Source organism: Macaca fascicularis, chromosome 1 (genome assembly GCF_037993035.2).
Source record: "Macaca fascicularis isolate 582-1 chromosome 1, T2T-MFA8v1.1".
In the NCBI taxonomy this organism is placed as follows: Eukaryota; Metazoa; Chordata; class Mammalia; order Primates; family Cercopithecidae; genus Macaca; species Macaca fascicularis.
In genome coordinates this window covers 172,460,771-172,488,389 of record NC_088375.1, presented here as the reverse complement: position 1 = coordinate 172,488,389, position 27,619 = coordinate 172,460,771, and the positions used below count along the sequence as shown (strand labels likewise).

The 27,619-nt window shown below is 47.7% G+C and overlaps 1 protein-coding gene and 1 long non-coding RNA gene across 19 annotated transcripts in view; one reads left to right on the top strand and one right to left on the bottom strand.

Annotated features, from left to right (window-relative positions):
• The first annotated feature begins 2,558 nt into the window (after positions 1-2,558).
• Positions 2,559-12,554, top strand: LOC123568584 (uncharacterized). 8 transcript variants are annotated; one of them, XR_012419379.1, is made up of 5 exons: positions 2,559-2,995; positions 3,516-3,646; positions 4,290-6,008; positions 6,103-6,180; positions 7,415-12,554. It is a non-coding gene; the product is annotated as an uncharacterized lncRNA (long non-coding RNA). The 8 variants fall into 8 exon arrangements; XR_012419378.1 differs by lacking the exon at positions 6,103-6,180; XR_012419372.1 differs by having other exon boundaries at positions 6,103-12,554.
• Positions 12,555-13,981: 1,427 nt separating this feature from the next.
• The window catches only part of KANK4 (KN motif and ankyrin repeat domains 4), an 89,336-nt gene continuing 75,698 nt past the window's right edge, over positions 13,982-27,619 (bottom strand). For all 11 annotated transcript variants that reach the window (XR_012419349.1, XR_012419348.1, XR_012419352.1 and 8 more), the window contains 2 exons: positions 23,218-23,418; positions 13,982-14,835 (listed from right to left, as the gene is read on the bottom strand). Coding sequence is in view for 8 of the 11 variants with exons in the window: in XM_045369930.3 (XP_045225865.2) it covers positions 14,731-14,835; positions 23,218-23,418 (306 nt within the window). In the remaining 3 variants the exon portion in view is untranslated. The remainder of the gene's footprint in view (positions 14,836-23,217; positions 23,419-27,619) is intronic.

Below are 27,619 nucleotides of genomic sequence, written 5' to 3'. Positions count from 1 at the left end.
TGTTAAAAACAGCCACATATGCTTCTGTGACGCAAGTTTTTCACAGGTGCACTCTCAAGCTGGTTCAGTAAACCTCCATGATTTGAGACGAATGCCTCAATTTCTCATTTTGGTTATCAATATAAACCACATATAAAGTATATATATCAAATTGAACTAGCAATATATTAAAAGAATAATACACAGGCCAGGCACAGTGGCTCACACCTGTAATCCCAGCACTTTGGGAGGTCAAGGTGGGCAGATTACCTGAGGTCAGGAGTTTGATACCAGCCTGACGAATATGGGATCTCGGTTCACTGCAACCTCCACCTTCCAGGTTGAAGCAATTCTCCTGCCTCAGCCCCCAAGTAGCTGGGATTACAGGTGTGCACCACCGCACCTGGCTAATTTTTGTGTTTTTGCTAGAGACGGGGGTTTCACCATGTTGGCCAGGCTGGTCTTGAACTCCTGACCTCAGGCAATCCTCCCGCCTCGGCCTTTCAAAGTGCTGGGATTACAGGCGTGAGCCACTGTGCCCGGCCTTATCTATATTTTCTATATATATTGAGCAAGTTTCCCTTTATCATTTCAAATTTTTTTTTGTATTTTCTCCTTTTTTCTCTTGTTTAGTTTAGCTGCTGACACCCATACTATTTAGTAATCCAGTTTTTAGATTTATATATTCAATTTTTGTGCTTTTTTAGTCATTCAGTTCTGATTTTAGCCTTATTTCTTCTACTTTCTTTGATTCTATTTTATTGATTTTTTTTTAACTTGAAAGAGACGAGTTTTCATGTGTTTTTTTCTTTTCTTTTCTTTTTTGAGACAGAGTTTTGCTCTTGTTGCCCAGGCTGGAGTGCAATGGTGCTATCTCGGCTCACTGCAACCTCCGCCTCCCCGATTCAAGCGATTCCCGAGTAGCAGCTGGAATTACAGGCACGCACCACCATGTCCAGCTAATCTTTGTATTTTTAGTAGAGATGGGGTTTCTCCATGTTGATCAGGCTGGTCTTGAACTCCTGACCTCAGGTGATCCACCCGCTTCGGCCTCCCAGAGTGCTGGGATTAGGATTACAGGTTTGAGCCACCGCGCACAGCCCATGTGTTTTGTTTTGTTTTGAGATGGAGTCCTGCTCTGTTGCCCAGGCTGGAGTGCAGTGGCGCAGTCTCGGCTCACTGCAGCCTTTCAAGCAATTCTCCTGCCTCAGCCTCCCGAGTAGCTGGGAAGCCTCCCTAGTAGCTGGGATTACAGGCGCATGCCGCCACGCCCGGCTAATTTTTTGTATTTTTAGTAGAGACGTATTTTTGTATTTTTAGTAGAGACAGAATTTCACCGTGTTAGCCAGGATGGTCTCGATCAACTGACCTCGCGATCCTCCCGCCTCGGCCTCCCAAAATGCTGGGATTACAGCTGTGAGCCACGGCGCCCAGCTCTGTTTTTTTTTTTTTTTTTTCTATAGAGGCAGTTAATTTTCCTGAGATCGTTGCGCTCCACTGCGCCACCTGCTGACTTTCTAGGATATCACACCCATTGGAATTGGCCTTTTGGGACTTGTTCGTCAAGGTATTTTAGCACCTTAAATTGAAAGGACTGGAGAAGAACTCTTGAGTGAGATCTGCGCATGCAGACATTGGGTATGAAAAGATCACAGTAGGTAGAGGCTGCAACGCAAGCAAATTCTTGGAGGTTGGGAAAAATTCGATGTCGTCTAGCTGGAGGGTATGATAGTAGGATGGTGGTGGATTTTTGGAAGCTGGGAGGGAAGCCAGACCACACGGCATCTTGAAGCCAAAGCTGCAGTTCAGAGAGTTTCTGTAGGAGGTGGGAACTAAGGATGAGTTTTATTTAAGGCGGGATGCCATGACCTCAGAAGGGATTCAGCAGACGCCAGCACCATGGGGTCAAATGCGTTGAGCAGGGTACTCCTGCAAGATCAGTACTGGCCCAGTGGGGTGGCTCATGTCTGTAATCCCAGCACTTTGGGAGGTCGAGGCAGGCGGATGACTTGAGGCCAGGAGTTCGAGACCAGCCTGGCCAACATGGCGAAACCTCATCTCTACTAAAAATACAAAAATTACCCGGACGTGGTGGTAGATGCCTGTAATCCTAGCTGCTCTGGAGGCTGAGGCACGAGATTCGCTTGAACTCGGGATGTGGAGGTTGCAGTGAGCCAAGATTGTGCCACTGGACTCCAGCCTGGGCAACAGACCAAGACTCTTTCTCAAAAAGCAAAGCTAAACAGGCCGGGGCGCAGTGGCTCAAGCCCGTAATCCTAGCACTTTGGGAGGCCAAGCGGGGCGGATTGCCTGAGCTCAGGAGTTGGAGACCAGTCTGGGCAAAAACTCTGTCTCTACTAAAATACAAAACAACAACAACAACAAAAAAACAATTAGCAGGGCGTGGTGGCATGCACCTGTAGTCCCAGCTGCTCAGGAGGCTGAGGTGGGAGAATTGCTTGAACCTAGAAGGCAGAGGTTGCAGTGAGCCCAGATTGTGCCACTGCACTGCAGCCTGGGCAACAGAGCAAGACTCTGTCTCACAAAAAAAAAAAAAAAAAAAAAAAGAAAAGAAAAGAAAACACACACACACACACAAAACAAAAAGATCAGTACTGGGTCAGGTGAGATGAACTTGAGCTCTGCAGAAGTCAGGGCAGAGGTGTGGGTGTGGAAGTTGTTTGGATGAAAGTAGTCCTGGGGGTCCTAAGGGAGAGGAGGGAAGAGAAGAAAAGAAGAAAATAGGATGGAACCTCTTTTTTTTTTTGAGATGGAGTCTCGCTCTGTTGCCCAGGCTGGAGTGCAGTGGTGCGATCTCGGCTCACTGCAACCTCTGCCTCCTGGACTCAAGCAATTTTCATGCCTCAGCCTCCCAGTAGCTGGGACCACAGGCGCCTGCCACCATGCCTGACGAATTTTTTTTTCTATTTTTAGTGATGGCCTCAAGTGATACTCCCGCCTCAGCCTCCCAAAGTGTTGGGATTATAGGTGTGAGCCACCATACCCAGCCTAGAATGTGAGTGGTTTCTGTTGTTGTTGTTGTTGTTGTTGTTTTGAGACGGAGTCTCGCTCTGTTACCCAGGCTGGACTGCAGTGGGCGGATCTCAGCTCACTGCAACCTCCGCCTCCCGGGTTCACGCCATTCTCCTGCCTCAGCCTCCTGAGTAGCTGGGACTACAGGCGCTCGCCACCTCTCCCGGCTAGATTTTTTTATTTTTTAGTAGAGACGGGGTTTCACCGTGTTAGCCAGGATGGTCTCGATCTCCTGACCTCGTGATCCGCCCGTCTCGGCCTCCCAAAGTGCTGGGATTACAGGCTTGAGCCACCGCGCCCGGCCTGTTGTTGTTTGAGTTTTTTTTAAGACAAAGTTTCAGTCTTGTTGCCTAGGCTGGAGTGCAGTGGCACAGTCTCAGCTCACTGCAACTTCCACCTCCCAGGTTCAAGTGATTCTCCTGCCTCAGCCACCCCAGTAGCTGGGACTACAAGCATGTGCCACCACACCTGGCTAATTTTTTCTTTTTTCTTTTTTTTTTCAGTAGAGATGGGATTTTACTATGTTGGTTAGGCTGGTCTTGAATTCCTGACCTCAGGTGATCCGCCCACCTAGGCCCCCCAAAGTGTTGGGATTACAGGAGTGAGGAGTGAACCACTGCGCCCAGCCTCGAATGTGAGTGTGTTAAAACCCAGATCGGATCTGATTGGGGTTGGCACCCAGGTGGCTCCATAATTGTTGCTGTCCTGAATTGTTGCCCTCTTTGCTACTTGGACCGAGCCCCACCTGGGACCACTGACTTCCTCTGACTCCTGGACAGGCTCCTGGGTGGCAAACCCTGGCTCCTGGTATAGTCTTGCCTGCCTCTCTGTCACTTTGTCTACCTGAGCAGACCTCTGAACTTTGAAGCCTGGATGCCCCATCTCCCCTCCTGTGAGGCCCTGTCCTACCTCACGTTGGGACCTAGGGCACTCTATTGTACAACTCCAGGGAGCACCATTGTGTCTTCTGTGAATGGCAGCTTCTGGAGCACAATTCTAGAAGGTACCATTCACTAGACACAATGGTGGCACCCCCTTGAGTCGTGCAATGACAAGTGAACCCTTGACAGGGCCATGTCAACTGTGGGCTCAGACATCCTTTGGGTCTGGCAGTGCCCCACTCCATGTGCCCTGTCACTCGGCCCCTCTTTTTCCATCCCACTTCTCCTAGCTGGACCAAGCTAGGCGTCATCTACGGGCCCAGTATGCTGACCAGGGAGTGTGTGGGGCTTGGGGACATGGGGACAATAAATAACATCACTTTTCTCATTTCCCAGGCTGGGAACCAATTGAAAGATAAAAGATACCATAGACAGACATCAACTTTATTCCTGACTAAAGCTCAAAAGAAGGGCGTGGCGTGGATTTACAGTGACCATCCTAACACTCGCGTGCAGAGTCACACGGTCCCACACTGGCCTGGACCAGCCCTGCTAAGCCCACAAGGGGTGGAGAGAACAGCAGCCGCTTCCTCTTTGTGGGGACGAGGCCTGAGCTTCCCTCCGCTCCTGCCCCGGATCTGATCACTGGGACTGTGGGAGAGGGACAAAGGACAGTTTTCTCCCACAGTTTTTCCTTCCAGGGAGAAGAGTGGAAATCTCATCTCAAAGGTAACATGAAATTGGGGAATGTATTCTCAAATCTGAAGCAGCAACAGAATTGTTCTCCTTGCTTCAGAGTAGAAGCCCCGCAGCCCTTTCCAGACCTCTCCCAAGCATGGAAATGGACCGAAGGCTGGATGAGGCTCAGGGGGGAAGTCAGGTGGGACCCCCTCAGACAGCAGCTGGGCTTCCTCTGTTCCAGGCCCCGCTATCACTGAAACGGGAGAGCGGGTGAAGGAACGGATTTGGAACTGTCAAAAGCTCCTTCCTTAGGGGCAGTGGAGGTAATGCGGGGTTCAGATCATCTGGGCCCTGGACAGAGGCCTCTTTCTTCCCCAGGAATGCCAAGCACATGGGCATCCTGATACCTCAACTCCTTCGGTCCCAAACACTCTGCCTGTTTGTCCCCTTTGTCCTGAGCCACCCGGTAGGAACTGCATGTTAGCTGCTGACTTCAGGTCAGGTCCCCGAAGCAGTTTCGTTCTCTCAGCAGTGTCCACCGCCTGCAGCCAGGCACCTCTCTCCCCTAGCCTGGGTCACTGGCAAGGGAGCAAGTAGAGTTCTGGGCTCACAGCAGGCAGTGGAGTGTAGTCACAGAGCCTGATCCGGCTTGAAATCTCAGATCCTTTGCTTACTAGGCTGTGTGGCCTTAGGTGAGTTACTCAATCTCTCTGGGCTTCAGTTTCTGCATATGTAAAACAGGGATAATATCTAGCTCACTAGGTTATGATAAGACATAAGTAACTTCATACAAACCCATTAGGACTGATGCCTGGGCATTTCTAAGTACTCAGTGAAGGCAAGCTGCTATTTTTATGGGCCCAGGTCTAGGGAAAAAGCATCAAACATCCAGGGGAAAGGGGATGCGCTCCACTGTATGTTAAGTTCTATCATAGGGACCATTTTAGCTAAACACATAAAAACAGAGGAGGGGGCTGGGTGTGGTGGTTCATGCCTGTAATCCCAGACCTTAGGAGGCTGGATTGTTCGAGACCAGCCTGGGCAATAAAGTGAGACCCCCACCTCTACAAAAGATACAAAATTTAGCTGGGTGTGGTGGCGCCCACCTGTAGTTCCAGCTACTGGGGGGCAGGGTGAGGTGGGAGGGTAACTTGAACCTGGGAGGCAGAGGTTGTGGTGAGCTGAGATTGCGTCCCTGGTCTCCAGCCTGGGTGACAGAGGGAGATCCTGTCTCACACACAAAAAAAAAGCAGAGGAGGAACAAGGAACAATTATCCCCCATTTTACAGATCAAAAACCTAGTGGCCAAGTGGTCCAGCTGGAATTCAACACGTGAGATATATGACTCCAGATTCCAGCCCTTCCTCGCTTCCCACTGGCTGCCTAACCCAGAGAGGAGATTGGGAAAAGAGAAACAAGTTACAGAATTCAAGAGTGGGTATCTACTGGGGTCTTCGTGAAGGAACAAGTGTTGCTCCAGAGAAGCCAGAAGTTCTTCTCTCTGCTTTACTCTGACCACCTCCTTTAGGCTTTATGATTGAAGAGTCCCTTGGGCCCCTTACCTCCACAAGGCTGACCCTGGTCATCAGCAGCTGAGATCTACATGGTACAGTCCAGACACCAGAAGGCGACTGAATCTCTCTCCTAAATCTCAGCTCTAAAATTCCCAAGAGAGGGCTTCATGGGCCCAGGCAGTGTCTGGTGTCTGTCCTGCAATGGCCAGGGGTCAAGTTTTCCTGTAGGAGTGTGACCGTTCCTGCTGCAGTCGGGGATCCTGGATAGGGCTGAGGAGAAGTTCCCAGGCAAGGAGGGTTGGCGTCTACTCCGTAAACGCATTCTTCTCTTTCCGCTTGATCTTTTGTCTGCCTCATAGATCCTTCTTTCTCACACTTTCAGTCTGTCCTTTTTCTTTTTTTTTTGAGACAGGGTCTCGCTCTGTCACCCAGGCTGGAGTGCAGTGGCATGAACTTGGATCACTGCAGCCTCCACCTCCCAGGTTCAAGTGATTCTCCTGCCTCAGCCTCCCAGGTACCTGGGATTACAGGTGTGCGCCACCACACCTGGTTAATTTTTTGTATTTTTAGTAGAGACGGGGTTTCACCATGTTGTCCAGGCTGCTCTTGAACTCCTGACCTCCGGTAATCCACCCACCTTGGTCTCCCAAAGTGCTGAGATTACAGACATGAGCCACTGTGCCCAGCCCTTTCAGCCTGTTTTGACCTCTACTCATGCAAATGTTACCTTTCCCTTTATGCCTCACTCCACCTCACAGCTTCACTCTCTTCTCCCTAATCGCACCCCACTATGACTGCCTGAAATGCCACATGTTTCTTCATTCAGATTTCTCAGATAATTCGATGGTTCCACCCATAATTCCACACACCAGGCCACTTCACAGGCAGTGACTCACTTAAGGACTGGCTGCCTCAGGGTGCACAGCCTGTATTCAGGAATCTGCTAGAGCAACACATGGCTGTACCTTCTGCAAGGCTGTGGGCTGGATGACTCCACTGTGGGCATGGAACACGGACCGGTGTCATAAGGAGCCGTTCCTTATGCCTAGGCATTGAAAGGATACTCCTTCCGGAAGGCCTTTCCCAGCATTTCCCCCTGAAATCCACTAACCATAGCATTTGACTGTTGACACTGCCCTGTGGTGCTAAGTGCATTTGTCTAAGTCCTACTGCCACAGAGATCCAAGTGTACAATGGCTTACACATGTGAGAAGATTATTTCTTGCTCAGATATCAAATGCAGAATAAGCAGTCCGGAGAGGAGATGACAGCTTTATGGTGTTGGGGACCTACACTCCTTCTAACTTGCTATTCTATCATCCCTAGGACGGTGGCCTCATCTCCTCGGATCAAGATGGATCACTACCACATTCCAGCCAGTGGGAAGGGGGAAATGCATTTCCTTTTCCTTTAAATGCAGGAGCCAGAGTTCGCACACCTCACTTCACTCATACCTCACTAGCCAGAACGTAGTTACAGTCACATCAAGCTGCAAGGAGAGCTGGCAAATGAAGTCTATTCTAGGTGGTCACGTGCCCGCCTAAAAGTTGGGAATTCTGATATTAAGGAGGAAGAGAAGAAAGCATATCCCACCATTCTCCTGTCATCATTTTTGACGGCTCTCCACTCACTATCCGGTCTGTCTCCACATGCTGGCACATCCCATTCCTGATGCCTTTCCTACAGGGCTCTATTCTTCATCCCCACCAGCACCACCATGCACTGGGCCCTTCCTGCTTTATGCCCAGTGTCTCATTAGAACATCCTAGCTGATCTCTTTGCTTTCAGTCACCTTCTGTGATCCTTCTATCAATAAATAGCAAATCTGATCATATGCCCTTATTGTTTAGAAATCAATGGCTCCCCACTGCCCGTAGCAGTAAGATTTTGAGTCCTTTTTTTTTTTTTTTTTTTGAGACAGAATCTCATTCTGTCACCTAGCCTGGAGTGTAGTGGTCATTCTGTCACCTAGCCTGGAGTGTAGTGGTCATTCTGTCACCTAGCCTGGAGTGTAGTGGTGAGATCACAGTCATTGCAGCCTTGACCTCCTGGGCTAACTTTAGCCTCCCAGGTAGCTGGGACTACAGACACACATCACCACGCCTGGCTAGTTTTAAATTTTTTTTGTAGAGATGGGGTGTCACTATGTTGCTCAGGCTGGTCTTTAACTCCTGGGCTCAAGTGATCCTCCTGCTTCAGCCTCTCAAAGTGTTGGGATTACAGGTGTGAGCAACTGCATTCAGCCAGGTGCAGATTGTTGAATTCCTAAAGTTACATGCAAATTTTGCCTTTTTTTTTTTTTTTTTTTTTTTGAGATGGAGTCTCACTCGCTCTGTCACCCAGGCTGGGTTGCAGTGGCGTAATCTTGGCTCACTGCAACCTCTGCCTCTTGGGTTCAAGCGATTCTCATGCCTCAGCCTCCCGAGTAGCTGGGATTACAGGCATGCACCAACATGCCCTACTAAGTTTTGTATTTTTTAGTAGAGATAGGGGTTTCACCATATTGGCCAGGCTGGTCTGGAACTCCTGACCTCAATGGATCAGCACACCTTGGCCTCCCAAAGTGCTGGAATTACAGGCATGCGCCACTGCGCCTGGCCCTTTTACTTTTTCTTTCTTTTTTTTGTAGAGATGGGGTCTCAATCTGTCACCCAGGCTGGAGTGCAGTGGTGCGAAAATAACTCACTGGACTCAAGCAATCCTCCTACCTCAGTCTCCTAAGTAACTAGGATTATTACAAACATGTGTCACCATGCCTGGCTATTTAAAAAAATTTTTTTTTTGTAGCGATGCAGTCTTGCTATGTCCTGGCCTCAAGCAATCCTTTTGCCTTGGCCTCCCAAACTTTTTCTGCTGAGGCCTTTGCATTTTCAAAGGAGCCTGTTATTCCCGTCAAGTTACAGGCACAAGTCCAAATTCCAAGTATCAATGTACGAGTGCATGTTTCCTGACCTCTCTCTCACATCTCCTGTTTAGTCATGTCTCCTGCGTAACTGAAACTAAAGTCATTTTGAAATTGTCTCCATTGCCCAACAGGTCACACTTTTTCTTTTTTTTCCCTTTTTTTTTTTTTCGAGATGGAGTCTCGCTCTGTCGCCCAGGCTGGAGTGCAGTGGTGTGATCTCGGCTCACTGCAACCTCCACCTCCCGCGTTCAAGCGACTCTCGTGCCTCAGCCACCCGAATAGCTGGGATTATAGGCGTGAGCCAGCGTGCCCGGCTCAGGTCACGCTTTTTCACATGCCACATCTTCCATCCACCTGCTGTTATGTCTAAACTCCTAGGCTTCATATGGCTTAGCTGAAAAGCCACTCCTCTGGGAGGCTTCCTTGACTCCCCTTGTCCAAGTCAGTCTCTGCAGCTTGACTCAGGCTTCCAACACTTGTCACATTTCACCGTTGTCATTAGCTTACATCTGCCGCCTCCAACAAGCCCTTAACTCTGGAGCCCAGGACTCTGAACGGACACTCCACAAATGTTTATTGAATAAATGTCACCCATGCTAAAAAAAACTGGAGTGCTGTTTTTAACATGTGAATCTAAGCTTTGCTTCCTTTTTTGGGGGTAGTGCGGAACGGTGTCCAGCTGTAACCCAGGCTTGAATGCAGTGGTGAGATATCAGCTCACTGCAGCCTCCACCTCCCCAGTTCAAGTGATTCTCCTGCCTCAGCCTCCCAAGTAGCTGGGATTACAGGCACATGCCACCACACCCAGCTAATTTTTGTATTTTTATTAGAGATGGGATTTTACCATGTTAGTCAGGCTGATCTCGAACTCCTGACCTCAAATGATCCACCCATCTTGGCCTCCCAAAGTGCTGGGATTACAGGCATGGGCCACTGTGCCCAGCGTAGGCACGCTAACATTCTTTGAATGGCCCAAATCAATATTCTCTCTTGTTTTGGAGCTTTATTCATGCTTCTTCCTCTGCCTGGAACGTTCTCCTGCTCCTCTTTGCCTGGCTAGCTCCTACGCATCCTTCAGATAGCTAAAATATCCCTCAGGAAGCCTTCCTAGACCCCCTCCCCAATTCTAGGTGAAGGGGGGACTAGGCTGAGGGCCCCATCGAGGCACCCCCCAGCACCCTCTGCTCGCCCAGTTGCGACATGGCTCTCACTGCAAGGTGGTGGCTCATTTGTCTTTCTTCCCTGTTCATGTGCAGTGTACTCTGTGCCTAACTCGCCGGCTGGCATAGGTCCAGCCTCAAGCACAGCACTTGGAAGGGAAGAGGTACCTGATAAATATGCGTTAAATGTGGGTTAGAGGAATGGATTTCTCCATTTTAAATCTTGATTTCAATAGCTTTCTGTTGCCTTTGGAATAAAGCCTTACCACAGCTTTTACAGCACTTTCTGATGTGGTCTCCACGTATTTTCAATCTCGTCTCTTAAAAATACACCCTTTGATTTCAGTGTCCCACTCAAACATGGCAGCCACATGGAACTGAATGAAGGCCCCCACATGCTGCTCTCCCTTCTTTCAGCCTCCACAGTGAAACTGCCATTGCACACTTATAACAGACAGTGAAAGAGCTCTGACCTAACCAACTCCATCTTGCTTCTAACCTCCAAGCTGTCCTTGTTCATTCCTGGGCGCAGGCTGAACTGACTTTGGGAGGAAGTTTATAGTTTAAAACAAAGATGATAACAGCCCTTTTCCAAAACAAACCTCCTTCTTCCCTGGAGACTAGACTGCCTTTGCAGGACAAGAAATTAGCCACGAGATTAGAAATTATGGTTTAGGAGTCATGCAGCAGGAGACTACCAGGTTCTGACCCTCCCTGAACTGCTCCTAAGATCAGTGCTTGAGACATTTTGCAGACCCTGCACTTGATGGATCGGCTGGCACCACCCAGATCGATAAACTGGCTCTTCTGATCTTGTGGCCCCCACCCAGCAACTGACTCAGCGCAAGAAGCTTCGACTTTCTCTGAGTTCATCTCCGACCTGACCAATCAGCACTCCCGGCTCACTGGCTTCCCCCCAGCCCCCAAGTTGTCCTTAAAACTCTGCTCCCCGAATGCTTAGGGAGACTTATTTGAGTAATAACAAAACTCTGTTCTTCTGCACAGCCAGCTCTGTGTGAATTACTCTTTCTGTATTGCAATTCCCCAGTTTGATAAATCAGCTCTGTCTAGGCAATGGGCAAGGTGAACTCCCTGGGCAGTTACAGCAGTACTCTTCTGCCTGGCACACTCACCTCTCACTCCGCTTCCTTTTCTGCCTAACATCCAGTAATCTGTAAGTTCATTGGCCCTTCCTCCAGGAAGCCTCTCTTGACTTCCTAAGGCCAGCTCTGGTTCCCTTTAGTGGTACCCCTCTGGGCTTCCTTTGACCTTCTATGTGTTTTCCCTAGGGGATGGTGAGGCAGGAGACTGCACTGGACTCACTGTGATGTCTCTAGTGCTGGGAACAGTGCCGGGCACCTGGCCGGTATATATGTGTATATATATACACACACACACGCACACACACACACACATATATATATTTGAGACAGTCTCGCTGTGTTGGCTAGGTTGGAGTTCAGTGGCGTGATCTTGGCTCACCGCAACCTCTGCCTCCCAGGTTCAAGCAATTCTCCAGCCTTAGCCTCCTGAGTAGCTGGGATTACAGGAACACACCACCAAACCTGGCTAATTTTTAAATATTTTTGGTAGAGACAGGGTTTCACCATGTTGTCCAGGCTGGTCTCTAACTCCTGACCTTAAGTGATCTGCCCGCCTCAGCACCCCAATCAATAGATATTTTTAAATGAATTTTAGAGCTGAGGGACCGTGACAGGAAGGCAGGCTGTGCTTGTTCATCTCACCATATTCTGAGCTCAGACATTCCAAAGGAAAGAAATGGTTATAAAGGATGAAATCATATGCTCATGTCCAAAACTCGAGATTAAAATAAAATTATTAAAAACCTCAGACAGGATGGACAGTCTTTTGATAGTGATGAGTAAGTAGTCTTCAAGCCCTAGGAAACCCAGTTTGCTTTTCCTGGTAAATAAGTTGTTTTGAATATGATTTCATTTTTTTAAAGTGACCCAATGAAAGTTGCCACCTAACATGAGATGCAGAAATAAATCCTAAACAGGCAACACAGGACACAGACTCCATACTGAAGACAATAGCAAATAAGACCCACGCTGCAAATTCCCAAGAACCAAGAGCAGAGAAATGCAAAGAAATTTTGAGACAGAAGATTGTGAGGCAGCATTTTAATATAACAAACAATAAGGATAGGCCAGAGGCTTGCTACTCAAAGTGTGGTTGTGGCGCGATAGCATCAGCATCTCCCCGGACCTGGTTGGAAATGCAGACTCTCAGGCCCCAGCCCAGACCTACTGCCTTCTAACAAGATCCCAGGTGATTTGTATGCAGATAAATGTTCGCGAAGCACCGGGCTAGAACATTTATTAACGTAGGATGTTGCTCTTACAATGTATTTTGAGGTCAAAATAAACCCATTTAAAGCGTTTTTTTTTTGAGACGGAGTCTCGCTCTGTCCCCCAGGCTGGAGTGCAGTGGCCGCATCTCAGCTCACTGCAAGCTCCGCCTCCCGGGTCTACGCCATTCTCCTGCCTCAGCCTCCCGAGTAGCTGGGACTACAGGCGCCCGCCACCTCACCCGGCTAGTTTTTTGTATTTTTTAGTAGAGACGGGGTTTCACCGTATTAGCCAGGCTGGTCTCGATCTCCTGACCTTGTGATCCGCCCGTCTCGGCCTCCCAAAGTGCTGGGATTACAGGCTTGAGCCACCGCGCCCAGCCAAAAGCTTTTTTTTTTTTTTTTTTTTGCTCATTATTTGCTCCATTCTCTCCACCTCTGAGTTGCATCAACACATGTCGTCGTGTTCTGGGACTTTGAGCCTCTCTTATGAATCACAATGGCATAAAGAAGTTTGCTGTACCATTTCTATAGATGGCCTTAATGGGTTACAGATTGGATTTTTTTTTTTAACTTTTATTTTTTAGACAGAGTTTCGCTCTTGTTATCCAGGCTGGAGTGCAATGGCATGATCTCAGCTCACTGCAACCTCCGCCTCCCAGGTTCAAGCGATTCTCCTGCCTCCTCCCAAGCAGCTGGGATTACAGGCGCCTGCCACCACGCCCAGCTAATTTTTACATTTTTAGTAGAGACGGAGTTTCTCCATGTGTGTCAGGCTGGTCTCGAACTCTCGAGCCCAGGAGATCCACCCACCTCAGCCTCCCAAAGTGCTGGGATTACAGGTATGAGCCACCGCGCCCGGCCACAAATTGGATTTCAAAACTTCCATCAGCTGCTTCTTGTGCAGCACTCCCCAGGAGGTAGGTTGTATGATAATTTCCGTTTTCAGAGATGATGAAATTGGGGCCCAAGGAGGTTTCATTACTCACCGCAGGGGCACCCAGCAAATCGGCATCCCAGCCAAAATGAGTGCGCAAGCTTTTGCGTTTCCAATGTAAAGCTCATCAAACTTTGACACTACTTCTTTTAATATAAGGGAGTTTTTTTTTTTTTTTTTCATAAGAGATTTAAAGAAAGAGCGTATTCAGATGACCTCACGTGAGCTACTGACCATATAAACCTTGCATGTGCTGGCCCCAGGGAATATGGAAGCTTCGGAAAGGATTGCCCTGCCCTGCCTGGCTCCCTTGCTTCTGCTGCTTTCCAGGCTTGAAGGCTCTGCAGCCACAAGTCCCAGAAAACCTCAGAACAGATATTTGCTTCTAGGGGATATGAGGGGAAAGCACCGGGAATTACCATAGGTAATGGGTACAGCTCTGCAGGAAATGTGGCGGCTTCTTGATGACAATAACCCATCCTCAGGAGGAAGCTTTTTTTTTTTGTTTCTTTTACAGACTCAAAATAGCTGAGAGAATCTGACTCTGCCCAAATACATGTGGTGTGTGTCATTGGATCGATTTTCTTTTTTTTATTTATTACATACTAACCTACTAGATAATACATTTCTTAGTTAATTCCAATTTCTCTGGAGCACATTGGAGTCACTAGATGACTCAGAAATAGTCAAGACTGTACATTCAGCATTGACGCCAATGTGCTTCTTCCTACCTTGTCTGAATTTAAGATTTCTTTGTCAACCCCATCAAAACAAATCTCCCAAATGGTCCTTGTTCAGTTTCACCAGTCTGCATGGTGATTCTTCTAGGGTCCTCTACAGAATGCTTGCCAGGGGGTTGGCTTAAATCCCCTCCCATCTCTAGACATGCATATCAATGGGACATATTTGTATACACTTGCTTAAAAAACAAAGATAGTGCACTTTAAAATTCCATGTAAAAACTATTGCTTTCCTAATGTGCGAATGTGCTCCTGCCTGCCTTCTTGCTACACAATGCTACAGAGGGTAGAGTCATGAGGAATTCAAGGCTGAAGATGTTTTGGATGTTTGGATGACACCGATGTACCCCTCACCTTGCACCTTGAACCCTGCTCTGAAGCCTGTGTAGTTTTGGGGCTTGGCCTAAGGCAAAAACTACAAAGCATCCTAATGAGCAGAATTATACAACAGGAATGTATGTGCATATTTGACATAGTTTCTTCTCTAGAGGGGTGGCTCTCTGGCCTGTGACCTCCGCCCTCTTCAAGGGCGAGGGAGGAGTCCAGAGAAGAAGGCTTTTGTTCCCCACCGCCAGTTCTTCTGCAGCCCCTACAGCCCCAGGGACCTGCCCTGCTCCGCGTGGGCTCTCAGAAGCCCAGCAATTTCCATATGGGTGGGTGACTTCAGAGCGATGGACAAAGCTGTGCGGCCAGCCTATAGGAGAAAAAGGAAAGGAGAAATAAATATCATCCAATCTGCCTCCTGCCCAGTGGGGAAAGGCAAGTTGGGAGTAGGGGTATGCCTGGGACACAGGTGTCTATAAAGGCTTCCAGAGGCCTCCGTAGAGGAGAAGATTCAAATGGCAAGAGGATCACCAGAAATGCGGTCCCTTCCACAGAAACAACAGTAATTCCTGGGAAATCTGTGACATAGAAATAAAGAAGGGTCATCTGGTTTTTAATGCTTTTGTTTTTTTTTTTTTGAGATGGAGTCTCATTCTATCATCCAGGGTGGAGTGCAGTGGCGCAATCACAGCTCACTGCAACCTTCGTCTCTTAGGCTCAGGTGATCTTCCACCTTCAGCCTCCCAAGTAGCTGGGATTACAGGTACACACCACCATGCCTGGCTAATTTTTGTGTTTTTTGTAGAGATGGGGTGTCAACAAGTTGCCCAGGCTGTTCTCAAACTCCTGGGCTGAAGTGGTCTGCCCACCTTGGCCTCCCAAACTGCTGGGATTATAGGTGTGAACTACTGAGCCCAGTCCCACTTTTTTCTACTTTAAATTGGAAAACAGGAAATAAAATAACTGCTGCTATTCCATTACATGTATCTAAGTGAAAGCTAGCATTCTGGTGTGTTTTCCTCCAATCTTTTCTCCTGTGCAAATTTGTTGTTGGTTCTTTTTTTTTAATTTTAATTTTTTGTAGAGACAGGGTCTCCCTATGTTGCTCAGGCTGGTCTTGAACTCCTGGGCTCAAGTGACCCTCCCACATTGGCTTCCCAAAGTTTTAGGATTACAGGCGTGAATTGTAATCCTGTCCTGTCCTGCACCTGTCCTGTTGTTGGTTTTTAAATAAAGGAATGATATTGTATATCGACTTTGAATTTGCTTTAATTCTTAATTTACCATGATATGCTATAAGATTTTTCTTTATTCTTACATAGCCATTATAATGCATGATTTTTCTTTTTGGTTGTGTAATATTCCATAATTTACTAATTTTTACTAATTATGGAAATATTCCATAACTTCCTTTCAATGGAAATTTATGTTGTTTCCAAGTCTCTGCCATCATAATCTTAGTGCAAAAAGCATTTTCCTATTTTTAATTATTTCCTAAGGACTGACTCTAAGAAGTGGGCTCAGAGGCCGGGTACAGTGACTCACATCTGTAATCTCAGCACTTTGGGAGGCCAAGGCCAGTGGATCACCTGAGGTCGGGAGTTCAAGACCAGCCTGACCAACATGGAGAAACCCCATCTCTACTAAAAATACAAAATTAGCCTGGCGTGGTGGCGCATGTCTGTAATCCCAGCTACTCGGGAGGCTGAGGCACGGGAATCGCTTGAACCTGGGAGGCGGAGGTTGAGGTGAGCCGAGATTGTGCCATTGCACTCCAGCCTGGGCAACAAGAGTGAAACTCTGTCCCTAAATAAATAAATAAATAAATAAAATAAAATAAAAAGAAGTGGGCTCAGAGCATTGAAGGACGTGCACATTTTTACCTCCTGATCTGTGATGCCACAGCATTCTTTACATTGACACACAATGCAGGAAGCTGACAGTCCCACTGTCTAAAGAAGCTGCACCCAGAGGGCTTCATCAGGCACCACCGGCCTGACTGAGCAGCCGCAGTCTCTTATGAATGAGCTCAGTCCCACGTCCAGAATTCTGAACTCTCAACAGCTCTGAAAACCACACTCTTTAGGTAACTTCTTGGGAGCTGAAATCTGACCTGAGGCTGTTGGCCTACTGTGAATATTTTGACATTTTGCTGCTGTAAAGGGTTTGATGGGTAGGGACACCCAAGACCCCACTAGATTGTTCTCTACTGCGTAGGCACAGATTTACTTCCTAAAATGTGGACAATTCTTTCACAGAAGCAGGTAGGAAGTGTTAACACCCAGCTTAACACTTCAGGCTTTTTCCCACGCACAGGGATGGAATCCAGTGGCCATCAGGGCTCCCACGCATGCAAATAACTATAAAGCATGGCAAAGCACTAAACGAGTCAGAAGACAGGAACAGAGTGAGCTCAGGGGAGAGGACGGCCACTGTGTGCCAGGGCGGGGTAGAAGATGGCTGTGGGGAGGCAGAGGAAGGAAGTGGTGTTTCAGTAGGACCCCCAAAGATGGTACATGGGCTTCTCAAAACATACAAAGTTCTTTCCCTGAAAAGCCCTCATGACTCCCTAGACTTTTCTTTTACCACTTGCTATATGCTGGTATTTGTGGTGTTATTTGATAAATTTCGGTCTCCACAAGGTCAAGAACCTGATCTGGCCTGTTCACTGCTGCATGCTGGCACCCGGCCCAGAGCCTGGCGTTTGGTCGGCCCTCAACAAGCATTGTTGAAAGAGAGAATGCTGCACGAGAACCTAATGGTATTCATTCAAGCTGATGGAATCTAAATCCTAGTGAATGGGTTCTTACACTGGAAAGTACTGGAACAAAGCAAAGCTTTTAAGCAGGGAGTCCTGAAAAAGCCTCCTAAAGGAGGGGCCTGGGTTTACTTAGGCTGGAGTTCCTGCTCCTGAGCTCCATCCGCCATGCCTTGTCAATCCTGAGGCTCTATGTAAACACAGAGTATGTGCTGACAGTGTTTACGCAGAAGAGCCACAGGCCAGTCCCAGGGGAGGCGCACCTTTTAACAGGGTCCATCTGGAGGACAGCCTGCAGCTGTGGACTCCTCGACTGCTGACATGGAGGGCAGAGGACCCCATTCAGCTCAGGAGGTGTGGCCACAGAGACAACTTGGCGAGGGTTAGTGTTCCTCAGATGCCTCTGCCAGAACCCTGGGAACAAGCTCATGCCATGCAGCTCCCGTGGGAGCCAGGTATGGTGAGCCCCTGCTCGACAACACTCCAGAGCTGCTCTAGGAGATCCTGACTGAAGAGATGGGGGACTAGCCAGATATGGTGCAAAATTTGCAGGTAACTTCAGGGATTCAAAAATCTGCACTTGGCCAGGCGCACTGGCTCATGCTTGTAATCCCAACACTTTGGGAGGCTGAGGTAAGAGGATCACTTGAACCCAGGAGGTCAAGGTTGCAATAAGCCATGATCATGCCACTGCATTCCAGCCTGGGCGACAGGGTGAGACCCTATTTAAAAAAAAAAAAAGGAGGAAAGAAAAAGAGAAGTGTGCAGGCAGCTGGCACAACTGTACAACTGTGTGTGTATCCGTGTGTTGGAAGGGTGTCTTTGAATTCATCACAAGCCCACTATGTATCACCCAAAGATGAGCAAGGCATAATCTCTGCCTTCAAGAAGTTTTCAATCTGATGGGTGCTTTAAAGAAGCTGACAAATTAAAGGGTGGGCTCTGAGACCCAGAAGAGGCTGGGTGACGGATTTCCTCAAATTGTCTTTAAATCTAGGGGAAGGGCCTGGCCAGCTGTTCTGGGAGTTCTGCATTTATACCGAGCTTTAAATGTTGATGAAATAAACCAATTTCAGGACATGAATTCTCTCCCGGTTTTCCATAGACATTCCCAAATGAGCTCTGCTGTTAACACCTAAGCCTCCATAGGAAAGATGAATATGGAAATGATATGGTGGGTACGATAAGGGCCAGACTTTCCCCCTAAATGTGAAGCACCAGGTACAAGCCTTGGTACTTGGTAGAGCCTTGTCAAAAGCTCCCTTTTCCCACTGAAATGTCTCACCCTGCAGATGGAGACGCTGTGCTCCCCAAAGGCACCCTCGGGAATCTGCATGTGAATCAAACCCGACCCAGGTGGGCAGCACGTGACCCATCCGTGAGTGGGGTCTGGAACCCGCCTTACCTGTGGGCCCATTACCTGCACTACCTGGGCACCACTGGGCTGGCTGGGCTTTCCCTGAGTTGCTCCAGCTTCTGCCAGGATAGATTTCCTCCTCCATCTCCTGATTAGCACTCCAGTCCCTCCCTTCCAGGCTTACAGCCTACCTGAACTCCAGCCTGCCCGGTCCTCAGCCTGGTCTGGCTCTCCCTGATCCAGCACTTCACCAGGATTGGTTACCTAAACCCACCTGGATTTCAGTGTTTGCCTAGACCAGGCATTCTCAATTGCAGCACTACTGATATTTCGACCAGATAATTTTTTTGTTTTTGTTTTTGTTTTTGAGACAGAGTCTTGCTCTTTCACCTAGGCTGGAGTGCAGTGGCACGATCTCAGCTCACTGCAACCTCCACCTCCCAGGTTCAAGAGATTCTCCTGTCTCAGCCTCCCGAGTAGCTGGGATTACAGGCGTGTGCCACCACGCCTAATTTTTGTGTTTTTAGCAGAGACAGGGTTTCAAAATGTTGGCCAGGCTGGTCTTGAACTCCTGACCTCAAGTGATCCGCCTGCCTTGGCCTCCCAAAGTGCTGGGATTACAGACATGAGCCACCGGGCCTGGATGGATAAGTGTTAATTCTTTGCTGTCCTGTGTATTGTAGGATGTTTAGCTGTATCCCTGGCCTCTACCTACTAGATGTCAGGAGCATTTGCTCACCCACTTGTGACTAAAAATGTCCCCAGACATTGCCAAAACTCCCCCAGAGGGTAAAATCACCCCGACTGAGAACCACTAGATTGACCCAAGTCTGTCAGTGGCTTCTCCCTTCGGGGTCGGTCGCTCTACTCTGATTGGTTCCCCTAATTCCAGACCTTTGTTCTCTCTGCTCCCTCCAGACACTGTCTGTAAATGCCATGGTCCCTGCTGGTTGATGTGGTATTTTTTTTGTTTTAGCTACCACTATTCATCTATTCATAATTAAAACAGTTACCATCCCCTGTGTACTCCTAGATGTCAGATTCAGCCTTTATAAACATTACAGTATTTAGGTAGAGTCTATGCTGTCCCCATTTTACAGATGAGCATCTAGAGGCCCAGAATAGTTAGATCACCTACCCAAAGTTACTGAACCTAGATTCGAACTCATGAGTGTTTAATTTATTTTTATTTTTATTTTTTTTGAGACAGGGTCTCACTCTGGTATGATCACGGCTCACTGTAGCTTCAACTTCCCAGGCTCAGGCAATCTTCCTGCCTCAGCCTCCTGAGTAGCTGGGACTACAGGTGCAAGCCACCACACTTGGCTAATCTTTTTCTGTTTTCTGTAGAGAGGGAGTGATATGGTTTGGCTGTGTCCTCACCCAAATGTCATCTTGAATTCCCATGTATTGTGGGAGGGAACTGTGTGAGGTAATTGACTCATGGGGGCAGGTCTTTCCTGTGCTGTTCTCATGATAGTAAGTCTCATGAGATCTGATGGTTATTATAAGGGGGAGTGTTCCTGCACAAGTTCTCTCTTTGCCTGCTGCTATCTGTGTAAGATGTGATTTGCTCCTCCTTGCCTTCTGCCATGATTGTGAGACTTTCCCAGCCATGTGAAACTGTAAATCCAATTAAACCTCTTTCTTTTGTAAATTGCCCAGTCTCAGGTATGTCTTTATCAGCAGCGTGAAAACGGACTAATACAGGGGGTCTCACTTTGTTGCCAAGACTGGTCTCAAACTCCTGGGCTCAAGCAATCCCCCCCACCTGGCCTCCCAAAGTGTTGGGATTACAGACATGAGCCACTGCACCTAGTCTCATGAGTGTTTAAAGTCCATGCTTCTAACAATCATGCTTGAGTTGTCTGAAATGCAACAGATCCCACAACTCTTCCACCACCAGAAAGCAGTCACTAAGCTCTCTCATACCTGTGACAGACCTCCAGAGATATCCAGGAGAGCTCTCAGATCCACTGCCTGATTATCCCAGCTAACCAGGGACTTCCAAAGCTCATGCCTGCCTGCCTGTCCCACAGGCCTCCCATCTCAGACCTCTTTGGGCATCAGCAGTGGCTATGCCTTAGAGGGCCGGGGGCCTTTGATGTACAGGCCTGTTCCAGATTAGGGCTGCCTCCTTCTCCCCCAGGACAACCCAGCAGGGAGCTCATTAGCACAGATCCTTTGTCTGACCATATAATGTTTGGAAGAGGAGGCTCTGGTTTCTAGTAGTCCACCCCTGTTCCCAAATGAATGTCAAGAAAGTCTGTGCTCTCTAATGATCTCAGAAATGGCTTTGGGGTGAAGGTAGGGTTCACAGGACCTAGAGTCACTGGATGGGTGCCTGCTGCAGACAGGTGTGACTGAGGGACACAGCAGCTTAAATTGCTGATGAGTCAATCTCCGGGTAGTTTAAATGTGGCCCAGTAAGAGGTGCTGCCCCGGGCAGGGAGAGGACTCTCTTCCCCTCGCCAGGTTTTTGTTTCCTTTGAACTGTGGCTGTTAAGAAAGGATAAAGACAGCTGCTTAAATCATTACATTACGGTGCCAATATTAAGGATACTGGAGTCATACCTAGGCTTGAATCTCTGCTCTGAGAATCAGTAGGCTGTAACTCTTAGGTCAGTTACATAACATCTCCAGGCCTGTTTTCTCATCAGTAAAATGTGGACATCAGTATCTATGTCACTGGATTACTGAGAGGGAGAGGATTAGACGTAATGCATGGGAAAGGTTTAGTTCCCAGGAGCACTCTAGAAATATTATTATACCTACCGTAATTATCAGGAACAAGGTCACTTACTGTTGACTTACCTCCAAAGTTTAGGGGTTCACTCACTCATTTGTTGATTGATTCAATGAAATGTGGCAGGCACTCTACTAGGTGTGGGGGATTCAGCAGGGAGCCAGAGACATGGATGCTTCAATGTGAAACAGTGATGATGATGGAACAGTTAAGGGTATGGGCCCAGGAGTTTAATGGAGCCGGGTTCCACTAGCTGAGTAATCCTGGGTATGTAACCTAACCATTTGATGCCTCCGTCTCCTTGAGCAAAGTGGGGCAGTAGGAAGACAATCTCACAAGATTGTTGTGGGGTTTAAATGAAACGGTCCATGACAAATGCTTAGTACAGTACCTGACACAGAGTAAGCCTTCCATATGTGTTGGTTACTATTGTTACTGATTAGTTACTATTGTCATCATCATCATTGCCATCACCTTATGAGGAAGTTTATTTAAGAAGCCTGTGACTGACAGTGCAACTTCAAGTAGGCTGGCTTGATGGAATGGGCTGCTTCATAAAGTGGATCTGTGTCCGAGAGGCACTTTCAGTTAAATGACCACAGAGATGACTCTGTAAGGTTGATTCCTTCTGAAGGCTTTTGAGTCCCTATTGGACAGCAGAGCTTCCCCATCTAAGCTACTGCCTCAAAGCCCACATGTTGTTATTGCCGTGACCAAATGAGGCTGAATATACCCAGACCTGGGTATATTTGCCCAAGATGGTGTTGTGAAAAGCTAGGATTGTGGGTTTTGCAGCTCTAAGACTCCAAACATTTACCATGAATCATCTCATTTATTTATTTATTTTTAAAATTTTTTTAGAGACAGGATCTCACTCTGTCACCCAGGATGGAGTGCAGTGGCCTGATCGTGGCTCACTGCAACCTCAACCTTCTGGGCTCAAGCAATCCTGCTGCCTCAGCCTGCTGAGCAGCTGGGATTACAGGCGTGCAACACCACACCTAGTTAATTTTTTGTTTTGTTTGAGACAGAGTTTCACTCTTGTTGCCCAGGTTGTGGTGCAGTGGTGCGATCTCAGCTCACTGCAACCTCCACCTTGCATGTTCAAGTGATCCTCCTGCCTCAGCCTCCAGAGTAACTGGAATTACAGGTTTCCACCACCATGCCCAGCTAATTTTTGTATTTTTAGTAGAGATGGGGTCTCACTGTGCTGCCCAGGCTGGTCTTGAACTCTTGGCCTCAAGCAATCCTCCTGCCTTGGCCTCTGACAGTCCTGGGATTACAGACATGAGCCACTGTGCTGAGCCTCTTATTTAAATCCCACAAGGCCGGGCGCAGTGGCTCACGCCTGTAATCCCAGCACTTCGGGAGGCCGAGGCGGGTGGATCACAAGGTCAGGAGATCGAGACCATCCTATCTAACACGGTGAAACCCCATCTCTACTAAAAATACAAAAAATTAGCCGGGCATGTTGGCGGGCGCCTGTAGTCCCAGTAACTCCGGAGGGTGAGGCAGGAGAATGGCGTGAACCCGGGAGGCGGAGCTTGCAGTGAGCCCAGATCGCGCCACTGCACTCTAGTCTGGGCGACAGAGGCAGACGCAGTCTCAAAAAAAAAAAAAAAAAAAAATCCCACAACAGCTTTAGGAGGCTGATTTTGTTGCACTGCCATAGGGTTCCTTGAATTTTGCTGGCTGGCAAGGCACTCTTCAGGAGGGGAAGTTAAACAGCTACTTTTTTTTAAAGAGATGGGGTCTCCCTATGTTGCCCAGGCTGGTCTTGAACTCCTGGTCTCAAGTGATCCTCCCACCTCAGCCTCCCAAAGTGCTGGGATTACAGGCATGAGCCACCCTGCCCAGCAACAGCTACTTGTTAATTGCCTGTAAGTCTCACCTTGTCAGTCAGACTGCTGTCGCAGGCCGGGTGTGCCAGGAGCAGCCGCACCAGGTCCACGTTGCCATGGTGACAGGCCAGCATGAGGGCCGAGGATCCATCGTGGTCCTGCAGATTGACATCTGCCTGGCAGCTAAGCAGCGCTTGAACCATGTCCTCCCTGTCGTGGCTGACTCCCAGCATCAGTGCAGTCTGGCCTCCCTGCATGCAGAGCCACAGGGATGTGGTGAGGTTGCTGCCAGTGGGGAAGGACCGCCTCTCCAGCCTGGGTGTGCTCATCAGAGACTTCCAAGAACACAACCACTGATCTGAGTCTCCTGCCCTTGATATGGGACATAACCTTCTCTGCTTGGCGAACTTCTACTCTTTTAAGATTAGTCAAATGCTACATCCTCTCTAAAGCCTTCTCTCACTCCCCAGGCACGGGATTCCTAACACAGCACTCACCACTTAGTATTGCAACTTGTCAACTGCTCTTTCTCATGGATGTGACATTGTTGACAGCAGGGACTAAGTGTTTTTGTCCCTGTCTCCCCAGTGTCCAGCACCAAGAACATGCTGATAAATGTGAAATGATGGAACAGATGAAGGTTGAGTGCTTGAGCATCATGGCTTCTTACTGCCTGCCTCAGCCTGACTTTCCCCATGAAGCCTTCTCTGCTCAATGCCTCTGAAATTTTCCATTGAAGGATAACCAGAACCCTCCTCTCTCAACATGATCTCTGGTTGCATGTCCCATGGTCATTTCTAAGCTATAGACATTGACAGTAATGTTGGGCATCTCTGTAATCATAGGTGGACATAGCAATGAGCTGGAATCAGAAAGCAAGTTCAAGCTCTAGTTCTGCTGTTTCCTAATGCATGATTCAGGTCACGTCACTGTCTTCTTGATTCTTGGTTTTTCTTTTTTTTTTTTTTTTAAATATGGGGTCTTGCTGTGTTACCCAGGCTGGAGTGCAGTGGCACAATCACAGCTCACTTCAGCGTCAATCTTTTGGGATCAAGTGATTCTCCCACCTTAGCCTCCCAAGTAGATGGGCTCACAGGCATGTGCCACTCACTACATCTGGCTAGTTTTTTTTTTTTTTTGAGATGAAGTCTCATTCTTGTCGCCCAGGCTGGAGTGCAATGGCGCGATCTTGGCTCACTGTAACCTCCGCCTCCTGGGTTCAAGCCATTCTCCTGCCTCAGCCTCCCAAGTAGCTGGGGTTACAGGCACCTGCCACCATGCCCAGCTAATTTTTGTATTTTTAGTAAAGACAGGGTTTCCCCATGTTGACCAGGCTGGTCTTGAACTCCTGACCTCAGGTGATCCGCCCTCCTTGGCCTCCCAACGTGCTGGGATTACAGGTGTGAGTCACTGTGCCCAGCTGGTTTTCCTTCTCTTAAGAATTAATATAACAATTGGGGCCGGGTGCAGTGGCTCATGCCTGTAATCCCTGCACTTTGGGAGGCCAAGGCGGGCAGATCACCTGAGGTCAGGAGTTCAAGACCAGCCTGGCCAACATGGTGAAACTCTGTCTCTACTAAAAAAAAAAAATACAAAAATTAGCTAGGCATGGTGGCGGGCACCTGCTACTTGGGAGGCTGAGGCAGGAGAATCACTTGAACTCGGGAGGCAGAGGTTGCAGCGAGCTGAGATTGTGCTACTGCACTCCAGCTTGGGCAACAGAACAAGATCTGTCTCAAAAAAAAAAAAAAAAAATATATATATATATATATAAAACAATGATTTGTCCTGTGTACCTCACAGGGCTTTTGTGGGAATCAAATGAGATAAAGGATGTAAATATAATAATGTACAGTAGTAATTTTTCTGATTACAAATTGACCATCATTTCCCATTTCCCATAGATTTTCTTATATATACTATATGTGTGTGTGTGTCTGTGTGTGTGTGTGTGTGTGTGTGTGTGTGTGTATATATATATATATTTTTTTTTTTTTGAGACAGAATCTCACTCTATCACCCAGGCTGGAGTGGAGTAGCATGATCACGACTCACTGCAAACTCTGCCTCCCGGGCTCAAGTGATCCTCCTACCTCAGCCTCCTGAGTAGCTGTGACCATAGGCGTATGCCATTCCATCTGGCCAATGTTTGTTTTTTTTTTTTGAGATGGAGTCTTGCTCTGTTGCCCAGGCTGGAGTGCAATGGTGCAATCTTGGCTCACTGCAACCTCCACCTCCCAGGTTCAAGCCATTCTCCTGCCTCAGCCTCCCGAGTAGCTGGGATTACAAGTGCCCGTCACTATGCCCGGCTAATTTTTGTATTTTTAGTAGAGATGGAGTTTCACTATGTTGGTCGGGCTGGTCTCAAAATCTTGACCTCAGGTGATCCTCCCACCTCAGCCTCCCAAAGTGCTGGGATTACAGGTGTGAACCACCGCGCCCGGCTGCCCTCAGCAGTTTTCACATGTAAGATAGTGCTTTCAGGGCCTCAGGGGATCCAAAAGGAGAGAAAACAGTTCTTGCCTTATTCTTCAACCTTACAAAGCCTGATGTCCCATCAGAGAGACCTGCCTGGAACCCAGGAAAACCATGAGGGCAAAATATAATAAAGTTGGATGAGAGGACTGTAGAGATATACATAGGGCCGGGTGCGGTGGCTCATGGCTGTAATCTCAGCACTTTGGGAAGCTGAGATGGGCGGATCACTTGAGGTCAGGAGTTCAAGACCAGCCTAGCCAACATGGTGAAACCTTGTCGCTGAACTATCCAGACCACAAGGTTTCCAGACCTTGTATATATTACATGTATGTGTTTGTGTGTGTGTGTGTGTGTATATATACACATATACGTATATATACACATACATATACATATATATACATATACATGTACACATACACATATACATGTATATATACATATATACATATATGTGTATATATATGTATGTATATATATGTATATGTGTGTGTATATGTGTGTATATATACATACATATATATATATGGCTCCTGGGGACTGGGGCATGATTTGTGTGTCTGGAATAATACCACTCACACTTGCTGGTGCAGAGATAAGGCAGATAGGAGTGTTTTGGGATCTGGTTATTTCAAGGGCTGAGGCAGCATGCCAGGTTGATACATACATACACATGTATATACATACATATATACGGTTGTTTACTGAACTATCCAGACCACAAAGTTTCCAGACCCCTCTTTCCAACTGTTTTATTATTATTATTATTATTGTTATTTTTGAGACGGAGTCTTGCTCTGTCACCCAGGTTGGAGTGCAATGGCACAGTCTCGGCTCACTGCAACCTCTGCTTCCCAGGTTCAAGCGATTCTCCTGCCTCAGCCTCCCGAGTCGCTGGGATTACAGGCGCCCACCACCATGCCCAGTTAAGTTTTTTTTTTTTTTTTTTTTTTGTATTTTTAGTGGAGATGGAGTTTCACTATGTTGGCCAGGCTAGCCTCAAACTCCCAGCCTCAAGTGATCAGCCCGCCTTGGCCTCCCAAAGTGCTGGGAATATAGGCATGAGCCACCGCGCCCAGCCCCCAACTGTTATTAAAGCCATTTGACATATGCAGATGGTCCTCACATCTGCCTCTCTGCCTGATGCAGGACCCCTTCCTTCCTCATCGTTCTCCTGGTCCCTTTCAATATAATTTAATTCAATGAGCATTTACAGAGAGCTACTATATGCTGCTGCACTGCCCTGGAGATCCAGAGAGAAGCAGCTTGTTCCTAGGAGACTCCCAGCGCATTCCCATTGAATCTGGTACCTCCGCCTCTCTTCACATGTGAAGGCCCAGGGGGAGTTAAAGGGAATGGCTGCAGCTATGCATTCTCATCCCTCCTGTGGTCACCCAGAATGAGTCCCTTGTCCTCCTACAGCATCAGTTTCTTCTCTGTACAAAGAAGGGGTTGATTTTGATCCTCTTGCAAGCATCCCCTCTTACAAGAGGGACAATTTAGAAAATAATTAACGTATTTATGGGAAACATTAGTTAAAAATGAAACATTAGCTGTATTGAGTCTTATGGAACAGGAGTTGTAGGTGAGTAGAATACCTTGAAAACCAGAAAGCAATCTACAAATATTGGTTTCTGGCCATCAATAGGGTTGCTGTTAGTATGCAACGATGACTTCGCCATCGGGTTGGGTTACTATCTGCAATCACTCTGGGGGAGTATGGGACAGTGGTGCTTAATATATTGTTAGGAGTCCATTTTCCATAAGTCTCTTGCTTTTCTGCACATCCGGTGAGTAAAGCACACCACAATCTGCCCTTTTTTTCTAGACTATCTTTTTAAGGATGTTTATATAGTGAACAGCCTTATGTCTTCTTTGGAGAAAAGGGCAGGCAGGCTTAGCGTCCCTTATCAAAGCTTCAGTTTCCCTATGCTCAGGCGTCCTGTCCTGTAACACAACCCACTCCATGCTCAG